A 16363-nucleotide genomic window follows, 5' to 3' on the forward strand; every position below is an offset into this window, starting at 1 on the left:
TTTGATCATAACTTCTTTTCCAGCCCTTGATAGAAGCTTCTTTCTCCAACCTTGCAGTTTACTTTCCACCTTCTCATTTATTTCTTTAAACAATTCCACTTTGGATATGCCAAATTCTGTGGGCAGCCCTAGATATTTCTTCGGCCCGGAGGAAAGAGGAATCTTTAGAATCCTTGCAAACCATCTCCTGAATTTCAAAGGGGTATTAGGAGAGAATGTAACACTTGATTTTTGAAAATTGATACATTGTCCACTTGCTTTACAATATACCTCCAAACATTCCTTCAAATTATGCACTTCCTTCACTTTGACTTCAGAGAAGATAATACTATCATCTGCAAATAGTAAGTGGGTAAGAGGTTGACTTCTATTTCTGATTCGAACTCCACTAATAATATCTGCTTCTCTAGCCTCATTAAGCATAGCACTCAACACTTGTGAACACAGCACAAAGAGGGCAGGGGATAGTGGATCTCCTTGTCTAATCCCTCTAGTAGGAATTATGGGAGGTTGGGGTACACCATTCAAAAGAATTTGATAGGAAACAGAGCTTAGACACGACATGATCAGCCCCACCCACCTATCACAGAAACCAAAAGCAGTAAGGGTCTTCTCTATAAATTTCCATTCCATGCGGTCATATGCTTTCATCATATCTAATTTGATAGCCATGATGCGTTTCTTCCCCTTCTTTTTGTGCCCAATATAATGAAAGGCCTCATGTGCCACTAACACATTATCTGATATGATTCGTCCCGGTATGAATGCTGACTGAACAGGGGAGATGATAGAGTCCAAATGAGGTTTCAGCCTTGCTGCTATAACCTTGCTCACCACCTTGCTGGATATGTTACACAAGCTTATCGGTCTGAAATGATCTACCTTTTCGGGTTGATTCACTTTAGGAATTAAGCAGAGATATGTAACATTCATATGAAAATGCATATAACCAGTGAGGAAAAATTCCTGAACAAAGTTGCATAGATCCTTACCCACTAAAGACCACAACCTCTGATGAAAGATAGGGGGAAGGCCATCAGGTCCCGGAGCTTTCAGCGGTGCCATATCCCAAAGAGCCTTCTTAATTTCTTCTTCCTGAGGTACTGAGCAGAGGGCATTGTTCATTTCTTTATTCACCACCCTGGGGAGAGCAAGTAATGCCATATTTAAAGCTTCCTCATCCACACTTTCAGAACTGAATATTGTTGAATATCTGTCTTGAATCTCCTGAGAAACTTCACCCATGTTGTCAGTCCACTTCCCATCCATTCTCCTCAGTTTTATAATTCTATTCTGTCTTCTTCTCAACATAGTAGATTGATGAAAGTATCGTGTATTCCTATAGCCTTCAGAAGCCCAGTGAAGTTTGGATCTTTGAAGCCAAAAAACTTCCTCTCTCTTCAGTAATTCTTCAAGCTGATGTTGAATCTCACTTTCTCTTTTTTTGATTTAATGGGGAAGGGAGGCAATCTTGCAGTTCTTCAAGCTCAGCCAATAACTTTTGCAATTTCTCTTGAATATTCCCAAATGTCACCTTATTCCATCTAGAAAAGATCTGTTTGCAATTTGTACTTTTTTGTTTGAGAATATCAGCAGCAGAACCCCTACCCTTCACACCCCAAGCCTGCTTTGCAATCTCATCGAACTCCTGGTGGTCAAACCACATAACTTCAAACCGAAAAGGTCGGTTACCTTTCTGCACAAATCCATTCGTATCCATCCATATAGGATAGTGGTCTGAACCCACTGCTGCTTTCACTTTTACCAGAGTATCTGGGAATTTCTCCACCCAATTAGTATTGTAGAAGGCTCTGTCTAGTCGAACTTTGATGTTATCCCAACCTTTCCTTCTATTAGACCAAGTGAATTTAGGTCCGTGAGCTTCAGCATCCATTAATTCACATTTGTCTAGCATATCTCTAAACTCCTGCATGTCTCTACTACCACCACCATTACCTCCCTGCTTTTCTTTCCACGTGAGGTGAGAATTAAAATCTCCAATACACGCCCAATTACCATGTCTACTTCTCCCAATTTTACTGATCTCATCCCATACAAGGTGTCTGCGATGTCTCTTTGGGTCACCATATACAAAAGTAATGAACATCATATCTTCATTAGAATCCCATACTTTAACATCAATGAATCTACTATTAGCTGCTAATACTTCAACTTTTACAGATTCGGTCCACAGAATGGCCAAACCTCCAGCTTTACCCACAGGCTCAACTGTAGCATAGTTAAAGAACTGTAGCTTTCTTCCCATTGCTCTAACTTTATTTTGAGAGCTTTTAGTTTCCATTAAAAACACAATTTCTAGCTTAACAGACTTGGTGAGGAATTTCAACGATTGGAATGTGAGGATCCTCCCGAGTCCTTGCACATTCCAACTCAAGCACTTCATAACTCCTCGTGGGGCTGATTTCCCCCAACCGCCAAGGGGTTTAATTCTAAAAAATGTTCCTCTATTGAAGCCAAATCGTGTTCCATTTCCCCACTATCATCCACCGTTTCTCCTTCCTCCATCCTCTGTCTTTTGCTTCTTTCTTTGCTCATAACCTGCTGCTCATAGTTTGAAAATTCTCCTTTACTCTGCTTACTTGGGCTATTTTTTGAACTGGGTTGAACAATATAGTTCTCTGCATATGCTTGGTAATGATCATTCGGTTCAGTTCCATGCAATGGGCTATGAGGGGCTTGTGAGGATTGATGGGTTTGATTATTCATGGGGTTGTTTGTTCTAATGGGCTGCTCATTTTCTATATTGGGCCCAAGAGAGTGATGGATATTCATGGGACTATTTGTGGAGAGTGATGGGTTGTTTTCTTGTTGGGCCAAATTTGGGCTTGGGCAAATAAGTGGGCCTTGGGCTGAATTACCTTGGTGTAAGACTTGGTTAAGAGAAACACATGATAGAATAGGGAGAAGCGTGGATAAATCTGCAGCAATGGGTAGGTTCCTGAGTTGGGACTGTAAAGCATTTAATGCAGACATGTCTTGTTGACCAAGGAAGGATAGCAGAGAGGTAGCTTGCATTTGGCTATGGTTTGTCTGGTGCAATGATTGTTGATGTGGGAGGTGAGATATATTTCCGGCAATATTTACAGCAGAGATTTGAGGTTGACAACCTGAGATTTGCTCTCTGCTTCCTCTCTGACTTGGTGAAGATTCCAAGAAATGCGTTGGAACCTGAACCTGTTCATACTCCGTTCTAGCTGTACTCTGGCTCCTTCTCTCTTCCCTTCCGCCTCCGGTGCCGGTTGGGTTTCTTGATCGGTGTCTCCTTTGGATTTCGGTTGCTGAAGCTCCCGACGGTGGCCTAACCACGTCTCCAGTACCCGCTAAAATGTACTCAGCTTCCTCCAATAGTCTCGGGAAGGGGACGATACCTCGAATAAGAGAGGAAAAGACAGCATGTGGTTGCATTTCGCACTCCATATCCACACACTCTCCATGGTTCTCTCTGTGAATCTCCTGTGCTTCAAAGAAATCTCTGCATCTTTTGGTGTCATGTTGCAGGCTAGCACAAAAGTAACAACAAATTGGGAGTCTTTCATACTGAACTTTAACAAAGATCTGAGACCCATTTCTCCTATGAATGGTAACCTCATGCTTGAGAGGAACTCTAATGTCAACAGTCACTCTACATCGAAGGAAAGGTTTCCTCCCATTAATTGGATCACCGTTAATCAACATCGATTTGGTGGGTAAACCTATCCCGCTTGCCAGTTGCAGACCCAGTTCCACTTTGATGATTTCTTTCGGTATATTATGAAACTGTACCCACATTTCCACATCTCTGAAGTGCCATATCTCTTATGGGTTCCATTTCTCTAACACCAGTAAATTTCCACCTACCGTCCAAGGACCTCCTTCTATTACATTTAATAAATCCATCTTCTGATTCAATTGAAATTTGAACCTGTGATTCTCCAGAGGTATGATATCAACCGCATCAACCAAGTGCCATGCAGTCGTCAGTCCTTCCATAGCTGCTTGCCTCCTGTAAGGTTTGCAATCTATGACTTGCCCCATTAATGATAACTCATCTTTCCTCTCCAGCACTTCCTCGTCTTCTTCATCTAAAAATATATTATTGTTTCTAACTATTGGGGGAGGTTCTTGTTGAGGCTTCCTTCGGGAGCTTGATGACTCTCCTTCCCATTGCCTTCGCTCCATGATCGACAAGGTGGACGAAGTTACCAACAAGAGAGTGTGCCAAAGATGATCTAAAGGGTGACGAAGAGTTTCAGAGATTTTCCGACTATCGACGTTGAAGAAGAGTTGAACGGCGGAAATCTCAACAACGTTATCAACACGCTAAACAGCGGACTCACCGACCCAAGTACCATTCTAAGAGGCCATGCCTTTTATGGTTAGGTGAATCATGAGTTCAAGTTAAATGTGAATACAGAAAGTGAGACAAATTTGGTGTCCAGAACAACATGGGTTTGTCTTATATATCAAGAAATTTTCATATAATTCTCTATTTTTTACTTTTGGCTGTCATCGTAACTTTTCCTCCCTCTATTGGATATAGGAGGTAAAAGGAAAATCAAAATCCGCTTTCAAATTTGTATCAACATCCGTCGGGTATCCGAATTCATCCAATTACTAATAGGATGTAGATATGGTATACCCCCTTCTTATCGATTATTATCAGTTCGATAAAATTATCCGATTAAGTTACTTATTTCGATTTATTTTTATAATTTTTTTATCTGTAATATGTGATTATTTTTCTAGATTTTCTACTAAAATAAGTATTAAAGTTGTTAATTCTTAAATTTCAAACCTAGACTTCACAAATAAAATGATAAAGATGTAAACAGGTAGTCGAAAACTTGTATTCTATCTATATTCATGCCCATTTAGAAGAATCTATTAAAGAAAATAACTATTAAATTATCATCTAAATCCGACTGAATCCGTCTAAAAACCGATAAGATATTATATGAATCCATCCGAATATACGATGTTTGTTTTCATTTATGTTAGAAATTGAAAGCACAGTTACTGTGGTTTTTGATGAGAGCAAACATGCCATCTTAGATCAGCGTTAACAAAATGTAATAGGTCGTGTTGTAATCATATGATTTCATGTTATCATACACGATATCATTATATCACATTATCGTATCATGCACAAATATACAAATATGAGTATTTTTTTCATTTGTTCAATCTATTTTTCTTTTCTTTCTCTCTTTTTAAATTTAGATTCACCCCGCTTAGCGCTTAAGTGTACCTTGACTACCTCTTCAAGGGGTAATTATTACACATAATTTAAACGTAAAGCACAACTTTCCCACTGACCCCTTGAGCTTCCTTCTATTATGAGGCATTAGTCTTTTAATTTTTGTATAACAATTCCTTTCATGATAAAATGAATCATTCTCTACATCGGCATTTCATTATTTTTCTTGAATTCAAGTTAAATTTTATTCACTTTTATAATATTCATTAACGACAAAAAAATCATCCCTAATTTCAAATAAATAATTAACAACTTTAAATTCCTATGTTGCATCCCAACTCTCAATCTGATCTCCTCGAAGTAAATCCCATTTTTACTAGTAAATATTTCTCTCCCTCAACATGTGTTGAAGATGTTTAAACATTTAAGTTATTTAAAGAAAGAGAAACGACCACATGCATGAGCACGAGATACAGAGAGAAATTTTCAAGGTGGCTGAAACAGGGAACTTCTTGGCATGTCTTTTTTTTTTTTTTTTTTTTTTTTCTTCCATACAACTCACAAGCATTCCATGTAATTTCGAATTAGGGTCTCAGAATTTTAGTATGAAATAGCCTTAACCAGGAGATAATTAAATCTACAAATATCATTGACAGTTGCTTGCTTGCTTCCTGCTTGTCTCCATTCAGAAGCCCCACATCTCCATCGATCGATCTACTGCCTTTATAAATGTGATGGACTAAGACTGCTCCGATTTAGAACCTCCAAAACCTTGTGCAGCTCACAGAAACCAACTCTTCATGCCCCCAATATACAGCCACCTCTTTTTCCTCTATACCCCCCCCCCCCCCCACCTGCTTTCTTCCACAAGAGACCCAAAATCTCACAGAAACCAACTCTTGATGCCCTGTTTCTCTTCAAGCTCAGCAGCCTCTTTGCACCAATGAAACATCTGAATGATTAGGATAACAAGCTGTTTCTCCAGAAAATGACACATTTAATTATTGACTGAAAGTCATACTGCAAAGTCAGGCTCCTAAATTTCTTAACTAAAACTAATAGACAGCAAATTTCTTAATGCACTAGCCACTAGCTTTCCTAATTTCACATATATTTTCCAAGATTTACTGCGATTATATTACACAAATAAAAATTACATAGGGAATCAGTCAAATATTCATGACAGCAGCAAAGATAACATCATTGTTTTAGCTAGAAGACAGAAATCATAATCATACACTAACCAATCATCTATAAATGAGCATTCTGGAACTTTCAAGGCCATGTTTGATGGGATCATGGAATATCCAAAATGAGTTCCAAAACAATAAGGTCAGAGGAGAAGATTTAAAAGCATACCTCTGGTGTCCCATGGCCAAATACAAGAATCAAATAAAGTGTTTCAAAAATAACAGATGAATCTATATGCTCATAGTTGTATAGCTCTCCTAAGAACCGCATGTGTGCTATGCGGCGTTGCTGTATCCCATACTCAATTGGATGCAGAGTGAGGTTAACAAATATCCCAATCAATGCTTCTGTACCTAGTCGAGCCTTCTACCCATACATTCACTCTCACATGAGTGTGGAACCTACACTGTTCTATTTGACATGGACAGACTTTGTACAGCATAAATCCCACACTCATATGAGTGTGAGAAGATGGATTGAGGGGCACACTAGATGGAAAGAATCCAGACTCAAAAGGAAGACTAAACAAACCCTCATGAGAAAGTCCATAACTGGATTCAAACCTCCATGCCACGTGCCACTAACAAAATGTGACACAGATGACTCCAAATCCCAAGCATCCTTCACCGCATAGGAATTACAAGACCACATCATGTTTACTTTCTAGTTTCCACTTCTCTTTAGATTTTTACATCGTCACCACTTCTCGTGCAACGAAATTGATGGGATATTACATGTTTTTGGAGGGACCAAGGTTTGAATCCAAAACTTCCTTAAATTTACTACTCTGGATTCTTAAAATTACTACTATCTTAAACTGTAAGGTTGCCACCATTGTACATGCTAGAAGCACATTCACACCTTCGAGTTGGAAACACCTGAGATTCATTAATTCAGTGAAATGTGAAAACAAAAGCTGCCCAATTCTAAAATGGGCTCACTCGGAACATTTCCCCAATTTTCTTATTACCTGGTTTTGGTTTTAAAACCAGATCATTAATAAGAAAAGAATTGGAACAATAAGAAGAAACAATGCTTTTCACAATGCAAAGATACCAGATGCAGGAGAATCTCAAGAAAGCATCGTCAGAGAACAACATTCGTATAACCCAAGTGTCTCAAAGGTTGCCCCCAAGATTTGTGCATAACCAAGTTGGAGTAATATTGGTTCAGTCATTGCATCATGTCCCTCACTCATCAATGTACAAAGTTTGTGAAGAGGAAATGGACATCAGAACTCCACAAAATTTATCCCAAGGTTATGGCACAGATTGATTTTGAATTTTCTATGCATACATTTAGAAAGAAAGAAATACATATGTTCTTTCAATGAGAGAGAGTAGCTATCCTGGCTAGAATTGTATGTGTCTGAAGAGCAAGCTCATTCACAAGATCTCACATATTTGAGCAGATTCTGGTCAGAGCCAAAACTGTATGATAAAAGAAAGTGATCCTTTGATCATCCAACTGAAAATTTCATCAAGTAGATCAAAATCTCGAAGATGGTTTCTTTCTTATTCAGTTCGTGCTAACAAAAGGTGATGGCCAGAAAAAACCTCAGACCTTGTCATCTCCTTGTGACCCATTGCAACCAATAAGAACATTGAAATCATTTCATGAGGAACTAGGATTATTTGTAGTCAACTCTGGGTTGCTGCTTCCCTTCCAGCTAACTGTGCTGTGTGCCTGAAGGCCTGTATAAGCACCTGCAGATAAGCAGAAATTCAGGAAAATTTAAGGCACAAAGAGAAGAGGATTTTCTAGAGAGAGTGAAATGAATTGAAAGCTTGTAAATTTAGCAAAACGTTCGGAGCCAACAAGATTACCTAAGGGGATCATTCTTGGGACATCAATTCTGAACAATTGAGTATAGGTGATTTTAGTTGGAGTTCCTCTCCATGCCTTTGGGCAAACCACAATATTGAATCATCCTTCATTCCCAATTATTCTGCTGATGTACAGAGCCAACAAATGCTTCACTAGATCATCCAGTTAATTAAAACAGCTGGTTATAGTACATAATAATGAGCAAAACAGAGGCAAGTGAGATCACTCAGCTTATTTAATGAAATCCATTTGAGTATAAATCATCATCCATAGCGTGATGGATTGTACTAAAACAAGGTTCATACTTAGATAGGGTCTCTTGGAATCTCTTCCATTTTTCCTTATAGAATCCCAACAATTTTGCTTGAACCCAAGCACCACTAAATCAGCCTCATGAATGGGTTTTTCTTTTGTTTCCATTTTTCTTTTTTGGCTTGATTTCTCTTCAACTAAATCGGCCTCATGAATAGTCTGGTTTTGAAAATATGATTCAAAATTCAAAATGCTGTATCACTGACCCACATATGAAAGCTAGATAGAAACACAAGGAAACTTGAAACCAATAGTTAATTTTGCTGGAAGATTAGATGAATCACTGTAACAATATTCATTTCAATTATGTTCAAACAAATGCATACATGTTGAAGAAATCTCACGTACTAAGAATAAGCTTGATTAAAAAAAAATTATGTGACCATATTATATAGATTCCCAAAAGAAAATTAACAACCAACTCAAATTTGGAGAAGTACCAACCTCATTTAATAACTCTTCGTTCTCTCGTTGGTAGGTTCCCTCTCATAGAAGATTTCTGTATTTCGCACAACACCGTATTCACCAGTTTCTATCTCAATAAGTTGATCAAATCAGGAAACATGCTGCTTAGTCAAGAAGAACCACTGGTAATTTGCATTGGCACCTATAAAACTACACTAATAAAACAAATTGTATGTCAGCTGCCCCAACCTTTCCATTACTGATCTTTGTTCCTTGCAGCAATCAGCACCAAGAAGTATGCAAATTGTGTCACTTTGTTTCTTCCCTGTACAATTCAGATGTCATGGAATTTTCATTGAAGCATCTCCAATTTTGTAAATCAGAACCAAGAAAAGTAAAAAATAACCTTGATAGGAAAGCTTGGAGCATGTCCATTGCATTCATGCAAACCAAAGAGTTAATGATCATTTGCAGCTTCACCACCCTCAAAGCAGTTTGGAGACGTTGCATTTCAAATACTGCTAATAAAAATTCTTCTTATTTTTCCGTTTAAACTAAATGAACCAAGGTATTATCACAAAGAAACTCAGCAAAAGCACGATGAGATAGGAAACTTAAGAACATGAAAAAAAAAAAAAAAAAAAAAAAAAAAAACTGACTAGTAAAATATGCAAAATTAGGGCACTTAATATCTAATGATAGAGGACATTACAAGCAGAGAATTAGACTCGGTACAGGTAGAGTAAAATTGGCTGCTTTTGTGGTGATGACTGAAGAAAGTAAAATTGTTATTCACCCTTTTTATTGGCATCAATCAATCAATTCTATAAATGGGAAAATTGAAAAACCCACAGTAGTTACACAAAAAAACAAAAGAATATCAGGCAAACATTGTCGAGACTGGATTTAGATAGAGAATTGAATCTAAGTAACTTATGAACCAAAGTCCATTAGGTTACCTTCAACTAATCTGCAAAGGGTGTCTTTGGGGAAGAAGGGCACTTTCACTAAAAGAGAGGTCAGCGAATTGTCCATCTTTCCAGACGTTCATGATCGGGTATATTCTTGCATCCTTTAATACACAAATCCTCCAAGTTTTTTAAGTTGGAGAGAGATCTAGTGATATTTCCAAAGAGGGCAACACTGAATGTTCAAGGTCTTCAGGCTTTCAATCTTTCAACACCGTGAATCTCGGTTAGATTTTTGCAACACCATATTGACAACTCTTGCAAGGACTCCAATCCGTCGAGGCTAGGAATTTCGGATAATGTGTGACATGAACTAATCTCTATGCTCGACAACTCCTTTAAGTTTGATAGATCTGGTAGTTTCTCAAAGGAGCCGCAATCATCTACTTTCAAACTCTTCAGGCTTTTCAATCTGCCGAGACCATGAATCTCGGCTAGATTGTGGCAACCTATTATCTTCAAATCTTGCAAGGACTCCAATCCGTGGAGGCCAGGAATTTCGGATATTTTGTAACATGACGCAATCTTTAAACTCGACAACTCCTTCAAATTTGATAGATCCGGTAGTTTTTCCAAGGATTTGCAGCCCTTCACTTCCAAACTCGTCAGGCTTTTCAATCTGTCGAGACATTGAATCTCGGCTAGATTTTCACAATATACTATCTCCAAATTTTGCAAGGACTCTGACGCATCAAGTCCTAGAATTTTGGACAACTTGTTGCAAAAGCTGATATCTAACATCCTTAACTTTTTCAAGTTTGAAATATGCGGTGGTAATCTGTCCAAAGACCGCAACGCCTCCTTGGATCCATCCACTAGATGAATCTCGGCTATATTCTCGCATCCACTTATAACTAACTCTTGCAAGGCCTCCAATCCGTGAAGGCCTCCAATTTCGGATAACTTTTCACAGCCCCAAATTTGCAATTTCCACAACTGTTTCAAGTTTGAGAGACCAAGTAAGCTTTCTATTGACAAGTATCCAATTTTTAAATCCCTCAGGTTCGTCAAACTTGAGATATCATCTGGAAACATTTTTAATGAATCAGCGCCATTGATGTGTAATTGTTCTAAGGATTCATAGCCTCCAAGGTGCTCGATCTCTGTTAAGTCATGGCAGTTATCAATGCGAACTTTCCTCAGCCTTATCGAATCCCTCATGTATGGTATTTTCTTAAGTGAATTGCACTCCCATAACTCCAACCACTCAGGAGAATCCATCCCTTTGCCTACAAAAATGGAGAAGCCAATCCACGATCGATTTTCCGAGTGACTCGGTAATGCAATGAAACAAGACTCTGGGGAATCCAAGTTTTCGTCAAAACCTGCATTTTCCTTCGGGCTCTCCCCACATGTTGTATTCAGGCTTCCTGATATGTTCTGCCCCCCTCCAACTAGAGAAGAATGACCCACATTTAAGCTTGCAATATTTAACCGACAGGCTAGTCAAACTTGGGGAACGATTTTGGATCTTTCCAAGTGAATCGCAAGATTTAACTGACAGACTAGTCAAACTTGGGGAAAGATTTTGGATTTCTTCAAGTGAATTGCAGCAACTAAGCTTTAAGCTACTCAAAGTTGAGGGAAGACAAACTGCATCGTCATCGCAACTCAAAGAAAGCGTTGTCAGGGATGTCATATGTTCCACTTTATCTGATACCTTTTTTAGAGACCTACATCCAGATAGCTTGAGTGTCTTAAGGGATGCCCCCAACTCAATTTTAATTGGGAGATCCTCTAGATTCTCGCAACCCTCCAAATCCAATTCACCTAATTTCTTAAGAAAGCCAATAGATGTATCGATTCTAGTCAACTTATAACATCCCCTCATAATCAATACCTCCAAAAGTCGATTTGCTGAAAGGTCGGGGGTCCTACCTAGTTGACGACAATACTCGAGATTTAGAACTTTAAGATTTGACGCCATCTGCAAAACAATTTAAAAAGAAAATTATCTATTCGTGTTTTAAAATGCTTGAAAAATCACAAATTAAATACACACATAGAGGAGGAGGAGGAGGAGGAGGAGGAGGAGAGAGAGAGACCTTGATATGGTTCCAACCCATCCAGTTTTCAGTGAACTCACTATATGATAGATCAAGCACGACCAGTTTCTCTGGACAAAAGTTGGTTAGCACATATGACTCAGAGCATCCTTTCCAACTTAGCCATCTCAATTCTAAAAAAGAATTAATATTGCAGTTCCCTTCAATTTGTGAATGGTCAAGTTGGAGTAATCTTAGTTCAGTCATTGTATCAAGTCTCTTTACTTTTTGCTTCAAGTCAATGGTGAGTCCTACACACTTATTTGTACCCTACAAAAGAAATGACTTTCAATTAACAGTAAAAGTATTCATAATATTTTTTAAGGATAGTAAATATAATTGATTATCTATTCATGTTTTGAAATGCTTGAAGAATCACAAATTAAACACACACGTAGAGGAGGAGGTGGGGAGACAGATACCTTGATACTGTCCCAACCCATCCAGTTTTCAGTGACCTTACTCCATGATAGATCATGAGTGACCAGTTCTTTTGGACGAAAGTTGGTTAGCACATTATCTTCAAAGCATCCTTTCCGACTATGCCATCTCAATTTTGAAAAAGAATTATTGCAGTTCCCTCCAATTTTTGGGTCAAGTTGGAGCAATCTTAGTTTAGTCATTTTATCAAGTCCTTTACCCATCAAACATATGCTCTTTGCATTTTGCTCCAAGTCAGTGGTGAGTCCTACACACTTATTTGTACCCTACAAGAAAAATGACTTTCAATTAAATGTTATATGAAAACCAAATTGTTCTAACAAGCACATAAAAAATGAAAAAAAAAAGCCATCAAATAACAAAGTGACAACCATGTCATGAAAAATTTCAATAGAGGTGGTGAATATGTACCTTCTTTTTGGCAAGGACATCCAAGACTTCATCTTCAGACCATATTCGACTACGATTCCCTGATATTTCACTCTCTCGACGAACAATATCCCTCCCAAGATCTCGAAGAACATCATGCATTCCTAGCACATTATCTTCTTTAATTGTTATCAAACATCTTGCACAAAGAATATCAAGTCCTATCTCAGGGAAAAAGCCACAACCTTCCCAGATACAACAAACAATATCTTTTTTCATTCCAATAAAAAAACAAGCTGTATCAAGGAACATTTGTTGCTCTGGATCTTTTAAATCATCATAACTTATTTTCAATCTTTCCATGACTTCATCGTTGGGAAATGTTTGCAACTTCTTCAACATGCTTTTCCATATTGGTTTCTTCTTTAAAAATAGTGATGAACCTATAACTTCAAGAGCCAGCGGAAGTCCTCCAATAATTTTTACCATCGCTTGTGAGAGATCCAAATAATCTTCTTGAGGTTGAACCATCTTAAATGCATGCCGGCTAAAAAGCTCAACAGAGTCATGTAAATTCATTAAAGGAGGCTCATAGGTCGGGAATTGTAGAGAAATTGAAATACCCTTATCCCTGCCCGTGATAATGATCTTGCTTCCAATATGAAACCAACTTCCATCTCCAATTAAAGACTTTGCTTGAATACCTTCATTGACATCATCAAGAACAACAAGAACTTTCTTTCCACCTAACTTTTTCTTGGATCACTTCGATTCCATTGTACATATCAATAATATTTGAACTTCCATCTTTTAGAATACCTGTAATAAGTTTGTTTTGTAAATAGTGAATCCCATGTTTCACAGCATCCTCTCGAACATTTTCAATGAATGCATATGCATATTCGTCAAATTCATTACGGATTGTATTGCAAACAACCCTAGCAATTGTTGTCTTTCCGATGCCTCCGAAGCCATGGATCCCCACAATTTTTGTAACCTTAGATTTAATATCTAGTAGTTCCAACATTTTTTCTATATGAGATTCCATTCCAAATATATTATCAAGAACATGCACGAGTCTTTTGTTCAATTTACTCGAAACTATTTTTACAATTTCTTTTATTGACTCCGTTTCATACCTGTATGATTCAAAAGAAGAAGAAGATTAACACATAGGGTGACGAATGATGTACATAAAGAAACGAATAAAAAGAAATCTTCAACATAGAAAAAATCCACAAGTGAATTACTTCAATAAATAATTCAAGTTTTAATATGTGAACCTTTCCTAGTCTTATTTCTTCATCAAAATCTTTCACAAAGAGAGTATCGTGTGGAAAAGAAAAAGAAAAAGATAAACAAGGTCTCGGATAGTTTTAGTTATTAAGCCACAAATAATTCTTGGGTACCTCTAATCCTAAAGTATTCTTCATTGATGCAACCCCTGCCTTTCTTATATGTATTTATATATATGATTTGAAATAGAAAAAATGTGTTGCACTTACATGTCCTCCTTGAGATGCCATCCATCCAATTCTCCTATCTCTTTCAAAGCATCTCGCCACTTCTTCACTGTTTCCTGGTCGAAGTGCTTTGGGTGCTCCTCATCAAAAGCTTTTGCATATTCCCCAGTTTGGTTTCGCACATTTGTGGGTTCAATTTTGTAGAAAATGGGCACTATGGTGTGGTTCCCTGTTTTTTTGCATTCAGATATCTCCTTAAGCTCATTGAGGCACCACTTGCTGGATGCGTAGTTCATCGAGAGAATGGGTATAGAGATTGTTGATTGCCGGATAGCTTCAAGAAGATTAGAAGCAATCACTTCTCCCTTTTCCAGTCCTTCTTTATCTCTAAAAGTTCGAATTCCAGCGTTATCTAAAACGTGGTAGAGGTGGTCCGCAAAACCATAACGAACGTCTTTGCCATGAAAGCTCAAGAACACTTGATATCTTGAAGCTGAAGCCATTCTATGAAATTGATTGCTTGATTGCCTTGCAAATGTTGTCAACCGGAAGGAGACGAGCCAAGCTTAAACGGTACGTCTTTGTGTTGTCTCGAGAGAGTTATGGATGAAGACTCCAAATTAAAACTGACAATGGGAAAGCTAATAACAACTCAAGTCACTGATCTTCAGATCTGATCTGAAGCACTGAAAAGGGAAAAGCAGACGAACAGCTAGTGATCGTAAATACTGGAGCATTAATAATAAAGCAGCACCCATGCTTACTTTATATTTCTAGTTGACCACACTTATGCTTATTTAATATTTCTTGTTGACCAACCAAAGCGAGTGGAGCATTCTCCATTGCTCTTTGATCAAATCAATCTTTTTGTATTTTTATTAAAAATTAATTATTTTCTATGAGATGAAAATCGGGACTAGTTAAAAAATAAATGGACAACTAAAAATACTACTATAGGTGGGATAGTTTTAGACTTTAATGAAAATGGTGTCATTGAAGGACCTTGCTAGATTGTCATTTAAAATATTTTTAGCCGTCGAATCAAAATTTCGATCGAAATTTAGAACTCGACAATCCAAAATTTTGCTTGACAATTCTAAGCATTTATATTGAAGCAATTTCCGTCATTAAATTAAAAATATACACAAGTAAAATGTGATCAATTGATCTGGAAATCCATTAAGAACCTTGGGAAACACAACAACTTTCACTAGGTTTCGCAGGCTCAAATTTCTATGATTGGAGCTCTTCATCCAACCTTTATTTTTCTGGTGCAAATCCAAATTTTACCATTTACCAAAAAAAAATAAAAAAACTTCAAAGCCTACTTAATGAGTTCCAGCTGTTTTATATTTTTTCTTTAATATCTAAATATTTTTGTCGACAACATTTTTAAGATGAAACAAGACCAATTCCAACTTGATAGGTCTTTCTAGGGGTGTCAACGTTGTGGTTTGAAACGGTTTCGGGCAGGGCTTAACGGTTTCAGGCTGGGCTTAACAGTTTCAGGCTGAAAAATACATAACCGAAACACGGTCCATTAATAAAATAACGATTTCAAGCCGGTTTCAGTTTGGTGTGGTTTGGGTTCGGGCTAATTAACTGCTTGGGTTAACGGTTTAGACTCGGGTTGATTAACAATTTTTGATGTGTAAGAAAAAGAACAAGAAGAAACAATTGAATATCCTACAACAAAAGCGAAAATTATATGAAAAGCAAAGTTGCTATTGGTCAATTTTCACTAAAAAAAACCCACCCATTCTATGGAAATCAAGAACCTAGATATTAAGTATTAAAATGACTATCTGATCTTTGAATTCATGCTTAATTTTTTAAATTGTCTATACCAACTACCTAATAGTAATATAACAATTCAAATATTTTAATGTAAAATTACAAAACGAGTTATAACGGGTTGCGGTTCGGTTTTGGTTGTTGCGGGCTCCACCACCCTCAACCCAATTACGGCCCATTAAGCTTCGGTTTGGGCTGGTTAGGGCTATAACAGGCCGGTGCGGTTCGATTTTAACGGTCCAGACTACAAATTGACACCCCTAGGTCCTTCTAATCTAAATTAATGAATTCCAGCTAGTTTATATTTATTCTTTAGTATAAAAATATCAACCACTGACAACTAGACCTGTA

The 16363-nt window shown here is 37.6% G+C and overlaps 4 protein-coding genes and 1 long non-coding RNA gene across 5 annotated transcripts in view; all 5 read right to left on the reverse strand.

Moving 5' to 3' along the window:
- Positions 1-1429: 1429 nt before the first annotated feature.
- Positions 1430-2266, reverse strand: LOC149023297 (uncharacterized). Its single transcript, XM_089142727.1, has one exon. The coding sequence runs from the start codon at positions 2264-2266 to the stop codon at positions 1430-1432; it is 837 nt and encodes a 278-aa protein (XP_088998853.1).
- Positions 2267-6043: 3777 nt separating this feature from the next.
- LOC149023298 (regulator of nonsense transcripts UPF2-like) overlaps positions 6044-16363 on the reverse strand; it is a gene marked incomplete at its 5' end in the record, with an annotated part of 31036 nt that continues 20716 nt past the window's right edge. Inside the window, 1 exon segment of the mRNA XM_089143853.1 lies at positions 6044-6093. Within this exon segment, the coding sequence (XP_088999979.1) occupies positions 6081-6093 (13 nt within the window).
- Positions 7522-11318, reverse strand: LOC149023299 (uncharacterized). Its single transcript, XM_089143854.1, has 6 exons — positions 9892-11318; positions 9339-9450; positions 9182-9257; positions 8972-9093; positions 8215-8339; positions 7522-8094 (listed from the first exon to the last, which is right to left on the reverse strand). The coding sequence occupies exon 1, from the start codon at positions 11119-11121 to the stop codon at positions 10093-10095; it is 1029 nt and encodes a 342-aa protein (XP_088999980.1). The 5' UTR covers positions 11122-11318; the 3' UTR covers positions 7522-8094; positions 8215-8339; positions 8972-9093; positions 9182-9257; positions 9339-9450; positions 9892-10092.
- On the reverse strand, positions 11377-12093 carry LOC149023300 (uncharacterized). Its single transcript, XR_016171516.1, has 2 exons — positions 11946-12093; positions 11377-11827 (listed from the first exon to the last, which is right to left on the reverse strand). It is a non-coding gene; the product is annotated as an uncharacterized LOC149023300 (long non-coding RNA).
- LOC149023301 (disease resistance protein L6-like) lies at positions 12124-13866 on the reverse strand. The gene is made up of 4 exons (XM_089142712.1): positions 12798-13866; positions 12368-12652; positions 12171-12215; positions 12124-12138 (listed from the first exon to the last, which is right to left on the reverse strand). The coding sequence occupies exons 1-4, from the start codon at positions 13332-13334 to the stop codon at positions 12124-12126; spliced, it is 882 nt and encodes a 293-aa protein (XP_088998838.1). The 5' UTR covers positions 13335-13866.

This window comes from Hakea prostrata, chromosome 2 (assembly GCF_041222555.1).
Source record: "Hakea prostrata isolate BN-2017 chromosome 2, UWA_Hpros_2, whole genome shotgun sequence".
Classification (NCBI taxonomy): domain Eukaryota; kingdom Viridiplantae; phylum Streptophyta; class Magnoliopsida; order Proteales; family Proteaceae; genus Hakea; species Hakea prostrata.

Coding starts and splice junctions, on each gene's coding strand:
- LOC149023297 (XM_089142727.1), bottom strand. CDS start 2,266: ATGGGAAGAAAGCTACAGTTCTTTAACTATGCTACAGTTGAGCCTGTG.
- LOC149023301 (XM_089142712.1), bottom strand. CDS start 13,334: ATGAATTTACATGACTCTGTTGAGCTTTTTAGCCGGCATGCATTTAAG. Junction 12,653..12,797: donor ATGTCCTTGCCAAAAAGAAG/GTACATATTCAC, acceptor TTTTTCTTGTAG/GGTACAAATAAGTGTGTAGG. Junction 12,216..12,367: donor TGGGTTGGGACAGTATCAAG/GTATCTGTCTCC, acceptor TTTCTTTTGTAG/GGTACAAATAAGTGTGTAGG.
- LOC149023299 (XM_089143854.1), bottom strand. CDS start 11,121: ATGGATTCTCCTGAGTGGTTGGAGTTATGGGAGTGCAATTCACTTAAG.